Source organism: Solea solea, chromosome 11 (genome assembly GCF_958295425.1).
Source record: "Solea solea chromosome 11, fSolSol10.1, whole genome shotgun sequence".
NCBI lineage: Eukaryota > Metazoa > Chordata > Actinopteri > Pleuronectiformes > Soleidae > Solea > Solea solea.
The window spans coordinates 22,106,990-22,119,466 of record NC_081144.1 but is presented as its reverse complement, the minus strand read 5'-3'; the positions used below and the strand labels follow the sequence as shown (position 1 = coordinate 22,119,466).

General features: G+C 40.5%; 1 protein-coding gene across 5 annotated transcripts in view; it reads left to right on the top strand.

Moving 5' to 3' along the window:
* The window catches only part of LOC131468983 (glutamate receptor-interacting protein 2-like), a 47,778-nt gene extending 35,634 nt beyond the window's left edge, over window positions 1-12,144 (top strand). For 4 of the 5 annotated variants that reach the window (XM_058643738.1, XM_058643737.1, XM_058643736.1 and 1 more), the window contains exons 16-24: window positions 33-178; window positions 942-1,086; window positions 1,343-1,482; window positions 2,452-2,634; window positions 2,709-2,868; window positions 4,188-4,302; window positions 4,610-4,819; window positions 7,547-7,693; window positions 10,281-12,144. In XM_058643738.1, coding sequence (XP_058499721.1) covers window positions 33-178; window positions 942-1,086; window positions 1,343-1,482; window positions 2,452-2,634; window positions 2,709-2,868; window positions 4,188-4,302; window positions 4,610-4,819; window positions 7,547-7,693; window positions 10,281-10,478 — 1,444 coding nt within the window. In that variant the 3' untranslated portion in view covers window positions 10,479-12,144. Of the gene's footprint in view, window positions 1-32; window positions 179-941; window positions 1,087-1,342; window positions 1,483-2,451; window positions 2,635-2,708; window positions 2,869-3,699; window positions 4,135-4,187; window positions 4,303-4,609; window positions 4,820-7,546; window positions 7,694-10,280 lie in introns of those variants that run through there. The other variant, XM_058643740.1, reaches the window with a different exon arrangement.
* The last annotated feature ends 333 nt before the right edge of the window (window positions 12,145-12,477 follow it).

Sequence of the window (12,477 nt, the reverse complement as noted above, 5' to 3'; positions counted from 1 at the left end):
GGTCCCAGTTTAATAGTTGTCATCCTGGTTAGAACGGGCACTCTGGAGCCTGGCGACCGACTGCTGGCCATCGACAACATGCGTCTGGAGAACTGCACCATGGAGGACGCCATGCACATCCTGCAGCAGGCCGAGGACATGGTCAAACTGAGAATCCAGAAGGACGAGGACAACATTGGTACATCAATCTATCACTCTGGTCCATTTTTATTCTAGACCTCTCATGGCTACAGAGTGCAACGAACAAGTGTCGTCCTCTCACCTGTCCAGTTTCTAGGCGCATCAGGGAACTAAGCTCAAGGTGGCGGCCTTCTAAAAACAAAGCACTTTACCTCAAGTACATACTCTAAAGTCACAAAAACCTAAAGATTTATATTCTAAATCGATTATACACATAATTATGGATAATATATTATATTTCTGCCAATAAACTGTCCTAATTGTTACACACTGGACATTTAAGTACAAGTTAATGGTGTATTTTATATTAATTATGCTTCTATTATCAAATTAATATTTACATATCGAAAAGTGGTGACAAATATTAAAGTTTCTGCAGCCAAAGTCATAGTTTTATAATATATCAATATCAGACTAGGCTGTTTATCCCTTAATGACAGGTAATGGCAGAAAAGAACATGAAGTTAAGTATATTTTGTGGATTATATATTAATAAAGCATGGATATTACTTGTATTTTTTATTCTCTTGTAACCCTTTACCTCTAAGCCTCAAAATGTCCGTCTGGACTTTTTATTTCTAATTCCTGTTAGTAAGTGATTCTTACCCTCACTTTGCTCTTATGTCAGTCTACAGATGTGCAAAGACCACTTCTACCACTGTATACAAGTTATTCAACATTAAAATGCAACATTGGTGTAAATAAAACAACATCTAATACTGAATCTTTGTCGATCGTGTCCGTTTCCTCATGTGCCACAGATGAGTTGGAGATGTCCGGCTCTATTATCTACACAGTTGAGCTGAAGAGATACAACGGACCACTGGGCATCACCATTTCCGGCACAGAGGAGCCGTTTGACCCCATCGTCATCTCTGGTCTCACTAAGAAGGGCCTGGCAGAGAGGTGAGAGGATGGAGGTCGGAAAAGATGTTGATACTTGCGTTAGACTGAGGCTGTAGTTAAATCTGTGGTCGTCCACTGTGGAAACTTTGGGAGAAATGAGACCGTAAACAATGTCTCGTCTTTTTCTATAACAAGAAGCCTCTTTGTTTGTGTCTCAGTCAGCACACTGGCAGTCTGACAAGACTTTTGTGTCCCGCCTCTCGGTACTGTCTGGTATACTCTGGTGTCTCTGTTTCCTGCTCTCTGAACCCTGCAGGACCGGGGCCATCCACATCGGAGACCGGGTCCTGGCCATCAATGGGGTCAGTTTAAAGGGAAAGCCACTGAGTGAGGCCATCCATCTCCTGCAAATGGCGGGGGAGTCTGTGACACTTAAGATCAAGAAACAAGCAGACAGTATGTGTTTTTTGTTGTTGTTGTTTTTAATTACAGTTCGCAAAAGCAGCTACAAAAATTGGGGGAAATGAAACAAATAAAGGAGGAAGCAAAACAGTTTATAATCGATTACAGTGTAAATCAACAGTAACAGTTTGTATTTTCATCAGCAAGACATTTCTTTAATCCATATTTTTATTCCTGGTGGTGAAACCACATGTGTACAACTGCTGTTGAAACGTAGTACAGTGAATTTACAAATACTGTACTTGGAAAAAATGGAAATAGTAGGACTGATAAAATATAATAAAAGTAAATGAATAAATAAATATATGAGGGGGAAAGCAATAATAGATATAAGTTTTGTTGGAGCTAATACTAAGATGGTAGTCTTTTTTCAAATGTAAACATTTGTTTCATGATCAAATTTTGAGGAGCTTAAAATCAAATGTTTGTTCATTTGTAGGTTCCAGTTGAATTCTTCCCATGCTGGACTATTAAAGCATACTTTCTAATGACTTATTGTCATTTGTATTCAACTTTACCTCCGTTTCTTGGCCTTTTTTTATTTTAGAAAAATGTCATTCATTCACTTCTGTCCACTTATTCCCTTTGTCCTTTGATTGTCCGACAAGAAGGCATTGTTTACATTTCACCTTTAAATATTAAACATTTATGATGAAGGAGGGATGACATGAAGAATACAGTAAAGAATACAATGGTCACTGTGGTCATTCTCCTCTGACCTCTCAGAAAACTGCTGCTCACTGGATATTTTCTCTTTTTAACGCCGTTCTCTGTAAACTCTAGAGACATTTGATGTGTGGAAATCCCGCTCGATCAGCAGTTTCTGAAACATTCAGACCAACAACAATGTTCAAAGTCATTTAAATCAGTTTTTCTCCAGCATGTCGTCGTACATACATACATACTTGCTGTTAAACAGGCGTGTTTGTTTTGAGAATGTGACATCATGATGTTTGTCCTCAGAGCCTGATGGCCGACAGCCGGCAGAAAGAGAAGCTGGGTTTCTGAGCGACACAGAGGACGAACTGACGGACTCTCACAAGACCAGTAAACGCTCCAACGTTTATTCTGCCACTGTTCCCAGCATAGACTCTGCCCTGAGCTCCTGGGACAGCTCAGGCTTTGACGCGGGCTTCAGCAGCCAAGGTGAGGTCACCTGGAGGCTCCCTGCCTGAAAATGACACTTTCACACATTCAAACGGCTTCTCTCGTTTTTCCAGGGACCTATCTCCACAAAGTGTCTGACATGTTGCTCAACTCAAATGACTGGAGGCGCCCGAAGCACAGGAATCAAACCAGTGCCAGCTCTGCAGGTTTAGGCCACCACACAGCACTGTACGATGGGAGGTTCACTGAGGATGAGTGGGACAAGATACCTGGGTGAGTGTATACTTTCCTTCCTCCCAATCAGCTTGTTGTATGTCAGTGCAGCTTTAGATGTTTTTTTTTTATTTTTATTTCACAGCTAATAACATTTGATTTCATTTAAATCATATTATGTGTATTAACAGTGGTGGGAAAATGTACTCTATTTATCTGGCAGCCATTGGTTGTTGATTTTTTAGATTTCCCCAAGATAATTTTATAAAATACAACACATATCTATCTATCTATCTATCTGGTCTGTATCTAAATACAGACCAACTCTTCTTCTGGTTTTATTTGCTTGTAACAAAGAACAAAGACAGTTAAGAGGAAATGGAGTGGAGTCAAAATAAAGTACAGATACGTGAATGTTGCACTTGCATATCAACAGTTTCACAGCAGCTGTGTGTGCAGTGTGTGATCGCTGTAATGATCTGCTGCGTTTTGCACAGCTCTTGATCACACAGGAAGCGTGTCCACTGTGGAGCTTCTGATGTGTTATTATAATTATAATACATACATTAAAAGCCTCCTAAGTTTCCTCTGTACTTAACTAAATACCAGCCCGTGGCCAAGTGGAAAGGGAACTTGACTTGTAACCGGAAGGTCGCCGGTTCAAATCCCCACCCGGCCAAAAATGGCTGGGGTACCCCTGAGCAAGGTACCCAATGCTCCCCGGGCGCTACTCAAGCATTACTGAGTACTTTTTCCACCACTGTGTACAAGTAAGTTTCTGTCATTCGTCCTACTTGAAAAAGTCTTTTCTTATTGTCTCTTCATTTTTGTACTGTATGTTTTCACATTTTGTGCTTTCCCAAACTGTCCTTTTTTTCTTTTTTTTCTCAGGTATTCTCTCTCTCATCTACTTTACTAACTGTGCCCACAAGCTCTTTGGTGTTTCACATAGATCCATCTTTTTTCTGTCACCCCCGTCCACAACAACAACAACAACAACAACCAAAACAATCCTCAGAAAACACCAAAAGCATCCAAGGATACACCAGGCTTATGTTTCAACACATATGACGACTTTTTTTTTGCCCTGTGTCACATGCTCTCAGTGTACTGTGTTTTTTTTGTAAAAAGATTTTTTTTCCCTTGGAGGTACTTTTGTAAACATGAACTCTTAAAACTTGTTCTAATCTAGCGGTCTCCTCAAAGTCAAGTGAGGACATTTTATAATAAACCCTTGCTGTGGCCCAGCGGGATTTTCAAAAGGGGAACTGTCCAACGATCGGCCCAAAAACTGCGTTTCCCACACTGCCTTTGTACGCAGTACCGGCCTCCAGACTGCAGGGCTGCTCTCATGTTCTGGTTCCTGCATTGTCATATAGATTCATCAGCCCCCCTCGTTGCCATGGCACTCTGAACCAGGAGGACAGCCTCTGGTCCCAGGCTCTGCAGGACCTCGAGACCTGCGGTCAGTCAGAGATTCTCAGGGAGCTGGAGGTAGGCCTGCCCCTCCTCCTCATTACTGCTCCTCCTCCTGTTTCATCTTCTTTGTCCTCATGTATTCATAGACTGGTGTCGACCTAAATGATCATGCCAGATGAAGCATTATAATAATCACCACAGTGTATAATCGGTTATTAAATCTGACAAGAAAGGCCAGGCCCTCGCTGCCACACTGACCGCAGTGCCTTCTGCCTCTAATCACTCCGTATGTACACATACTTGAGGTTATATCATTTATATGAGGGTGTGTTGTGTTCACTTGGCCAAGTGTGTGCTCAGAACCTCTGTTGTTTTCTTTCAGGCATCAATGACAGGCAGTGCCCTGAGTCTATACCTGGAGGAAACCAAGACCAGTGAAGACTTGATGTTTCAGACTGAAATTAGTCCCATTAAGACGGAGGAAATCACCACCGCCTCTAAGAATAAAAGCAACCTGAACATGTCCACTGGAGCCAGGGGAAAAGGGGAGGCCTGCGATATTATGTCCACTTCAGCTCTGGCACTGCACAAGGTAGTTTGGTTGGTTGGTTGGTTGGTGACGTACTGTATATAAGGAGTGACGTGTGGTTGTATAAGTCAGTGGTGTATAGGGGCCATCCACACGAAAACATTATTGTATCAGTGTTTTATCCTCACTGAAATGGTATTTTGGGAGCCCTGATTCACTCACTTTTGAATACGGGCTCAAGCGAGGGAAAATCTGACAACTAGACCCTTGCATTTTCGTGCTAGACGTCGAGTAACAACCACAACAACAATGGCAGATTGCAGGGGTTATATTTGCGCTACAGATGCTGCTATAGCTGTGTTTCCATCATGGTATGTTTGTATAGAATAGTCTGCAGACGTTGAAGAGAAAGACAGCAGGAAAAAAAAACATGGAAGGGAGTGACATTTTTCTGTCGCCAAGTCAATTTTATTTATATATCATAAACACAATTTGTCTTGAAGGGCTTTACTGTCTCTGTCCCTCACATCGAGTGAGGAAAGAGAAGAAGATGGAGGCCCGGAGCATTTCAAAAATGATTAACATTAATGACAATCAGCTGACGGTTGTGGGTGGAGACGGTCTACCTCCGCCCTGACCTTACTGTACCATTTTACATTTGGATATTTTGGTACTGTTCCTAATGGAAATGCAAAAATATACGTGTTTGCAGCTTTGATTTGCTGTTAGACAACCTTTTACAGGTGGAAACTGTCATTTCTAAACTGCTCACTCTCCTGCACCAAAGTCCATTTTGAAAATCAGATATTTCTTTTTTTTTTTACATCACATGGACAAAGGAGTTGTTGGTCTCCTGCCGTCACGTTTGGTAAATGTCTCTCACTTTGGTAAATGTCTCTTTCTTTGGTAAATTCAAACAACATTTGAACTTACTGATGTAGGCAGCAGTGGATCAACAACTCCTATGTGCTAATCACAGATTTCTCCTGTAGGCTTTGGTCCAGGAGAGTAAATGCTTTACAAAGCAACACAGACTTTGTTTTCAGTTTGAAAATGAATGTTTCATGGTGAGATTAGGTGGCAAACATTGTCTTAAGATATTGTAGACTCAAGCTACAGGAAATGACAGGAAATTACAGGGTAGAGACGGGAGACCAGAAGCCTTTCATTCGTACAATATCAACAATAATTATAAGCGGGAGGGAAAACTTTCACAGGAGCCTCCAACTATAATAATTCAATGCAACTCATTTACATTAAAAATACAATTCTCTATAGACATTAATCCAATGGATTTGTCCATTTGTGTAGGGATTATATTACATAATAGTTGCAGATTTATGCCGTTCATCTGTCAGTATAAGATTGTTTGAATGCATTTTTACCCTACATTCATGTGACATGACATGTACAATGCTGCACCAGTATTATCAGATGTTAAATCGCGTTTTTATACTCATGGGTAATATAGTTAATGTAGCAGTAATAAGTTTATAATGGATACCAATTGCATATTCTATTATTTTTTACCTCTTAATATAAATGTACCACGTAATTATTAAGTAATTTAAAATGTGTAAATTCCAGTATTGTATTGAGACCTAACATGACCCCACTATATCATGCAAGCTGTAAACAAAGGGTTACCAAAACATCAATATAATTATTGACTGATCAGTCATCTGCGTACAGTTTGATGAACAAGGTACAAACAACAGTGTCCTGTGGGAATCTGCCCATTATCAAGTTTATATGTGCGTGCTGCCGTCACTGAACTCCCTGTTACTGCCAATACAGTTTAACTGGACCCAGTGGATACTTGGCCAGTCAGGACATGCACCGTGTGTACGACGAAAACACACAACACTCATTACGCAGAATTACCTCAACAGGTGCACATGGACACGTTTGTTATTGGTGCGTCTCGTCATGCTGTGTTTGGGATTGGGATGAAACCAGTATTGACGGAGCACATCACGATTCTGCAGTGTGGACATTAAAGACAGAGCTGGGTCTCTTTTTTGTTTGAACTTTCCAAAGACAAAAACCAGTGTGTTAAGTGTATATTTCACTATATTCCGATAGTGTCCGACACAATTCAAAACCTTCAATGTGTTGCACTCCTATACCAACAATAGGAAAATATAGAGGCTACAACTATTTTGATGATCGGTTTAAGTTCTCTTGTTTTCCAGCCTCTTAGTGTTCTCTGCTTATCATCAGTGCATTTTTCATTTTCGGGTTTGGGAAACAAAAACAAAACATTTTATAGACAAGTATGATGGAGTATTAGGGCCACATTGAGGAAAAAAAAAATTGAATAAAGACTTTATTCTCGTAAATTAAGACTTTATTCTCTTAAATTTACGACTTTAATCGTCAAAAGATTTCCTCAATGTAGGCCTAATACTCCATCATAAAAATAGCTTTAGTGATGGTGAAAATAATCATAAGTTGCAGCCCTAAATATCATTTTATGTTTTGGTTTTTATTAAACTGCAGCCACTTGCTCAGCTTGCCTTTGTGATCAGCAACTGACCTGCCAGCATTAAAGGAATACTTCACTGATTTGCATTTAGCTTTGTATTACTAGATGTTTGAGAAATTGTGCTTCCCAAGTGTCACTGGTGGGCACGTAACAAAGAAAAGAATGAAGATATTTCTCAACTCAGGGGAAACTGAGGTTGGGAAGCACAATTTTTCCAACATACTACCCCTATTCTAGTAAAACTAGTGTATAAGCCTTGATTTCTGATAGTATATGTTGTATAATCTCCCCCGTGTTTGCAGGTGACGATAAGGAAAGACCTGGAGGGCCAAGACTTTGGTTTCAGTGTCTCTGATGGTCTCCTGGAAAAGGGTGTTTTTGTCAACATGATCCGGCCCGATGGCCCCGCTGACCACGCCGGTTTAAAGCCTTTCGACCGCATTCTTCAGGTACAAACCTCATCTTTGTTTCCTTGCTATGACGCCTATGCCACTCTAATAACTGAACATTCAGTGTACAGTAATGTATGAACATGGAGCCAAGATGTGGGAATCTAAGTTTAGTGCAGGGAATGAGAGAAGTGGAAATGAGGCAGCTGCTTTTAACACTCACTAATGAGGTAATCTGGCTTTAGCTTTACTGCCGTAAGAATCATAACAGAAAGATAATAGTCTATAATATAATAGTCTATATCTATTACTTATCTATTAATTATTATAGACAATAATTGTGATATTTCTAGGCCAGCAGCAAATAATCTAGCACATAAAACATCACTTTTATTATTATTTTTTTGATTAAATGTCCAGAATGTAACATTTAGGAGGTTTACTTTTTGCAGAAATAAGTGTTTGTGTGTAGAAGTGAATATTTTTGTAGCTTTAGCTTTAGATTTTATATATACTCGAGGCAGCTGTCCTTGTCGTTCACCTGTCCATCTCATTCACTCACCTGTCCTCGTTGTTCACCTGTCCTCGTCATTCACACCTGTCCTCGTCAATTACACCTGTACTCGTCATTCGCTCACCTGTCCTCATCGCTCACCTGTCCTCGTCGTTCACTTGCCCTCATCATTAATTCACCTGTCCTCATCATTCATTCATCTGTCCTCATCATTCACCTGTCCTCATCATGCATTCACCTCACCTGTCCTGTCGTCATCATTTACCTGTCCTCATCATTCACTGCCAAAATTTGGTGTGTGTTTTTTATTTATTCATTTATTTATTTATTCAGGCCAGCATATTTTTACTCGGTAATGGATGTGATTTAAAACGTAGCAAAGTAGAATACTTCCAAAGAAATAGAAAATTACAAATTTTAAAAGAAAATGACTCAAATGGCAACAAAGGTAATGTAACCTAAAAACGTTATTTTCATGTTATAAGAATAATGACTGTAAGCTTTTATTTTTTATTATTGCCAAGCAGAAATGCCAAAAGGTTTACACAGGAAGTAGTAAAAAGCCAAAGTCTGTGGCTCTTATTTTGAAAGCCTGGTTGAAAGGAAGTGACGCGATATAAGATTGGCTGACTGATGTGTAAAAGACAATAAAGTCAGTGTAGGTGCACAAAAACCCAAATAAAATGACACTAATTACTACTAAAAATGTAATGAAATATTATTTTATTTGAGAGGACACTCATTACACACTGGACCTTATAAAATAAATGATATATATATATATATATATATATATATATATATATAGTTGGCCTGGCTGAAACTAATTACTGCCACTCCAGCACAAATAAAAAAATAGATCAGTATATGATGTGACACCTATCCCATAACATGTAAAGTTTATTGTATAAACATGATATCTTTCAGTTTATGATGTAAAAAGTTTATTGTAAAAAGGAACGACATGGGATGAACCGTTCTGATCAATAAGAAATAACATTCCCTCCAGTAAGCTGCACTCATTTCTCCATCCATACAGTCTTCCTTCATGTCTGTATAATACAATTAAACACTGGGTCGGGACCCACAGATGCTTTGTGGAGATTTCTTTGGGTCCCCAAACAAGTTTGCAGAATTTTCCCAACGTATTACTTCAAATTTAGTTGGGTGCCTTTTTAACAATGGGTCTTCACATAGAATGCTTGGGAAACAAAAGCACATTGAGCTGCTTACATTTTTATTAAAGCAGAACTATGCAGGACTTTAATGTCTGTTAGCAGAAAACCAGCCTTGCAAGATCAGGGCTCCCGATCCGGAGTCCTCAGAATCTGGAGGTCTCACAAAGTCTCGGGTGCTGCGATAAACACAAAGTGCTTCACGGCACTACACACACACACACACACACACACACACACACACACACACACACATCGTCGCTGAGTACTGGCTGTAAGGTCAAGGCAGCCATAGCGTTATTGTAGATGTTCATCATGGCAGAGCCGGTGAAAAAGAAGCAGAGAAAACTTATCAGAGGAAGTGAGGAAGAGGAAATGACGGTCTAACCCAGCGAGCGAGGGTCCACACACGAGTAAACACTGGACCGGCTTTTGTCGTCTGGCGAGAACTGAAAAGCATGCAAAAGTTGCCGCCCAGCATGGACATGGCGCCGCGGCTTGTGTTGAAAATAAGTGCACATGACCAGGAGAGGGGGACGGGGGGGGGGGGTGTTTATGGTGTACTCTGAAATTGTAGTGGGAGCTTTGTATAGAGAGAGGTGGAAAAAGCATCCAAACTCAGTCACTCTTAATGTGTCACATTCAAAAGCACCACATCACATTACTGTCTGTCACAATCACGCTTTCATCCACTGTGCTCAATAACAGCAGTAGAGCCAATAATCAAATCCTGTAAATGAGCCACTTTCCTTAATTCTTAATGAAGTAACGCCCCAGTAGACATAGTATTTTTAACCTTCTATGGTTCTGATGGTCTCTGTTTTTTTCCCCCTAAATGCTAATCTCAGCATGTGGTCTCCAGCTGCAGCATCCCCCGCCCCCCCCGAAATGTCAAACTAAGTTACCGTGAATGTAACGGCACACTTCATGATGCTATTAATTGACTCTAATCCTCCAGGTGAACCGTGTGAGAACAAGGGACTTGGACTGTTGTCTCACTGTGCCCCTAATTATGGAGGCTGGAGACAGTCTGGACTTGGTCATTAGCAGGAATCCACTGGCGGCGGCCGACAGCGGGCTGTCCGACGACTGTGACGAGCCCTCAAACTCACTGTTCTGCTTTCCTGAGCACAGGACCGGCAGCGTCGCCCTGTGACCCCAAAGACAAACTGACGGCTGTTAAAACACACTCGTGCCGAGACCCACATACACAGACACACACACACAAGCATCACGTACGGTTCAGTCGGTCACATTGTGAGGCCTTCACAGCATGCAGAGCATCCCCTCACTCACATGCACAATCACAACGGAACACTTCTCTCCCACCACCTGAGAACATTTGTTACTCACACAGCTCACAAGTGCAAATGCTCCCAGTTGCCACCAGTTGCCAGTTTTAGTCACTGCTCAGAGGTAACACCCCCCCCCATACCCCCACCCCACACGCCTTCATTCTTTAGAGCCAAATCCACATGTAGAGTCATAAAACAGTGGGAGTCACATCTTCTGATGGAGCCAGGAGATTAACACACGTATACATTTGCACCATCTTTTGCTTTAACGGGATTTATGTTCACATACATTACATACACATACATGCACTGCTTTATGTTCATATAGCACACACACACACACACACACACACACAGAGGTTCCTGTAGACTGAGTTATTTCAGCCATGTCATGGCTCACTGCCCTCGTTTCCAGTTTCTCGTCCACGCTCTCTGCCACAGAGAAGGTGACGGTGCCTCCAAATAGACCAAACGCTCCATGCGCCTTTCCAAGTATCATGAACTAGAATTTAAACCCTCCTATATATTAACACCGTGGATGCTTGCGGGGACACGTAACCCTTTCTGTTTAAAAAAAAATAAAATAAATAAAAATAAGTTTTTTTTTGCACTGACCTTAAAGAACCTATAGCACGTTTACGAACACGTTTTTCATTTCCACGTAATTTTTTTTCATTTGAATACACAACGCACATTGTTCTGTGAGTGCACGCCTCCCTTTCACGTTTTAATACGTCACTGTCACTGTGGGAGTCTGACTCTAAAGGTGTCTTGTGGTCTATCACTGAATCACATCCTTGAACAAAAGCAGAGGAAGAGAACGGCTTTCAAATTCCAGTGATGAGTGATTTCACTCCACATCCCACTGGGCTGACTTGTCTGAATCCTCGCTCTCCCGTCAGTGTGTGTGTGTGTGTGTGTGTGTGTGTGTGTGTGTGTGTGTGTAAGCTTGTTCAGCATGCATGAGGTTTGTCCTCGGAGAGTAGCTCTTTGTAACAAAACAAAAAAAGAAAAAAAAAGTACTGGAACAGTCTTTGCCTGCACAATAGGATCTTTGTGAAAGTTTTTTTTTTTTTTTAAATCATGAAATTGTGATTTCTAAAGTATTTGTGTGCCAATGAAGCTGCCTCTCTGGAAATAAACACTAACATGATTTATTCCATGTTTAGGCCAACGTGAAACATGTGATAACATTGCTGCCATATTTAGAAAGTGATTCGTATACTGAGGCCTATTTTAAAGTTTTTATATCCATGTTCTGTATTGTATCTTTTTATTTTTCATCTCATGATATCCAGTGATTTATTTTGTAGCACATGCACATACAATGCAGTGCGTTCAACTAAGATGTGAAACCCAATGTGCTCACACAGTTCTGGTTGATTCTCACATCCCTGAATATGATTTCAGAATCGTTTCAAAGCAACTTGAGATTTATTGGACGGACATGATTTTATTTTTGTTATTTAATTTATTATAAACTAAGAGTGGTCTTTTTATGGAAATAAAGTATGGATGGAAACAGTAGAGGATTTGAATGTGGTGTCTGAACAGCACGTTCTTTACTTTGACTCACGCAGTTCCCACAGGAACAAATCACACTCTGACCCAGACGCTGCATGTCAACACTTGCTGTGGTTGTGAGAACACATTTTTGTTCAAGGTTTCGGTTCTAAGGCCTTCCTAGGTCCAGACTTGACCAAAAAGGTGTGTCCTTTTTGTCTAATAATGCAGTTTAGCTTTGGTTTGAAGTCGGTGGATCACATGACATGAAAACCAATCAAAAAACCAGTTTATTTTAATTGTATGTATATTATATCATTTTAAAATAAAATAAAGTGACTTTCATGTCTCTACTAT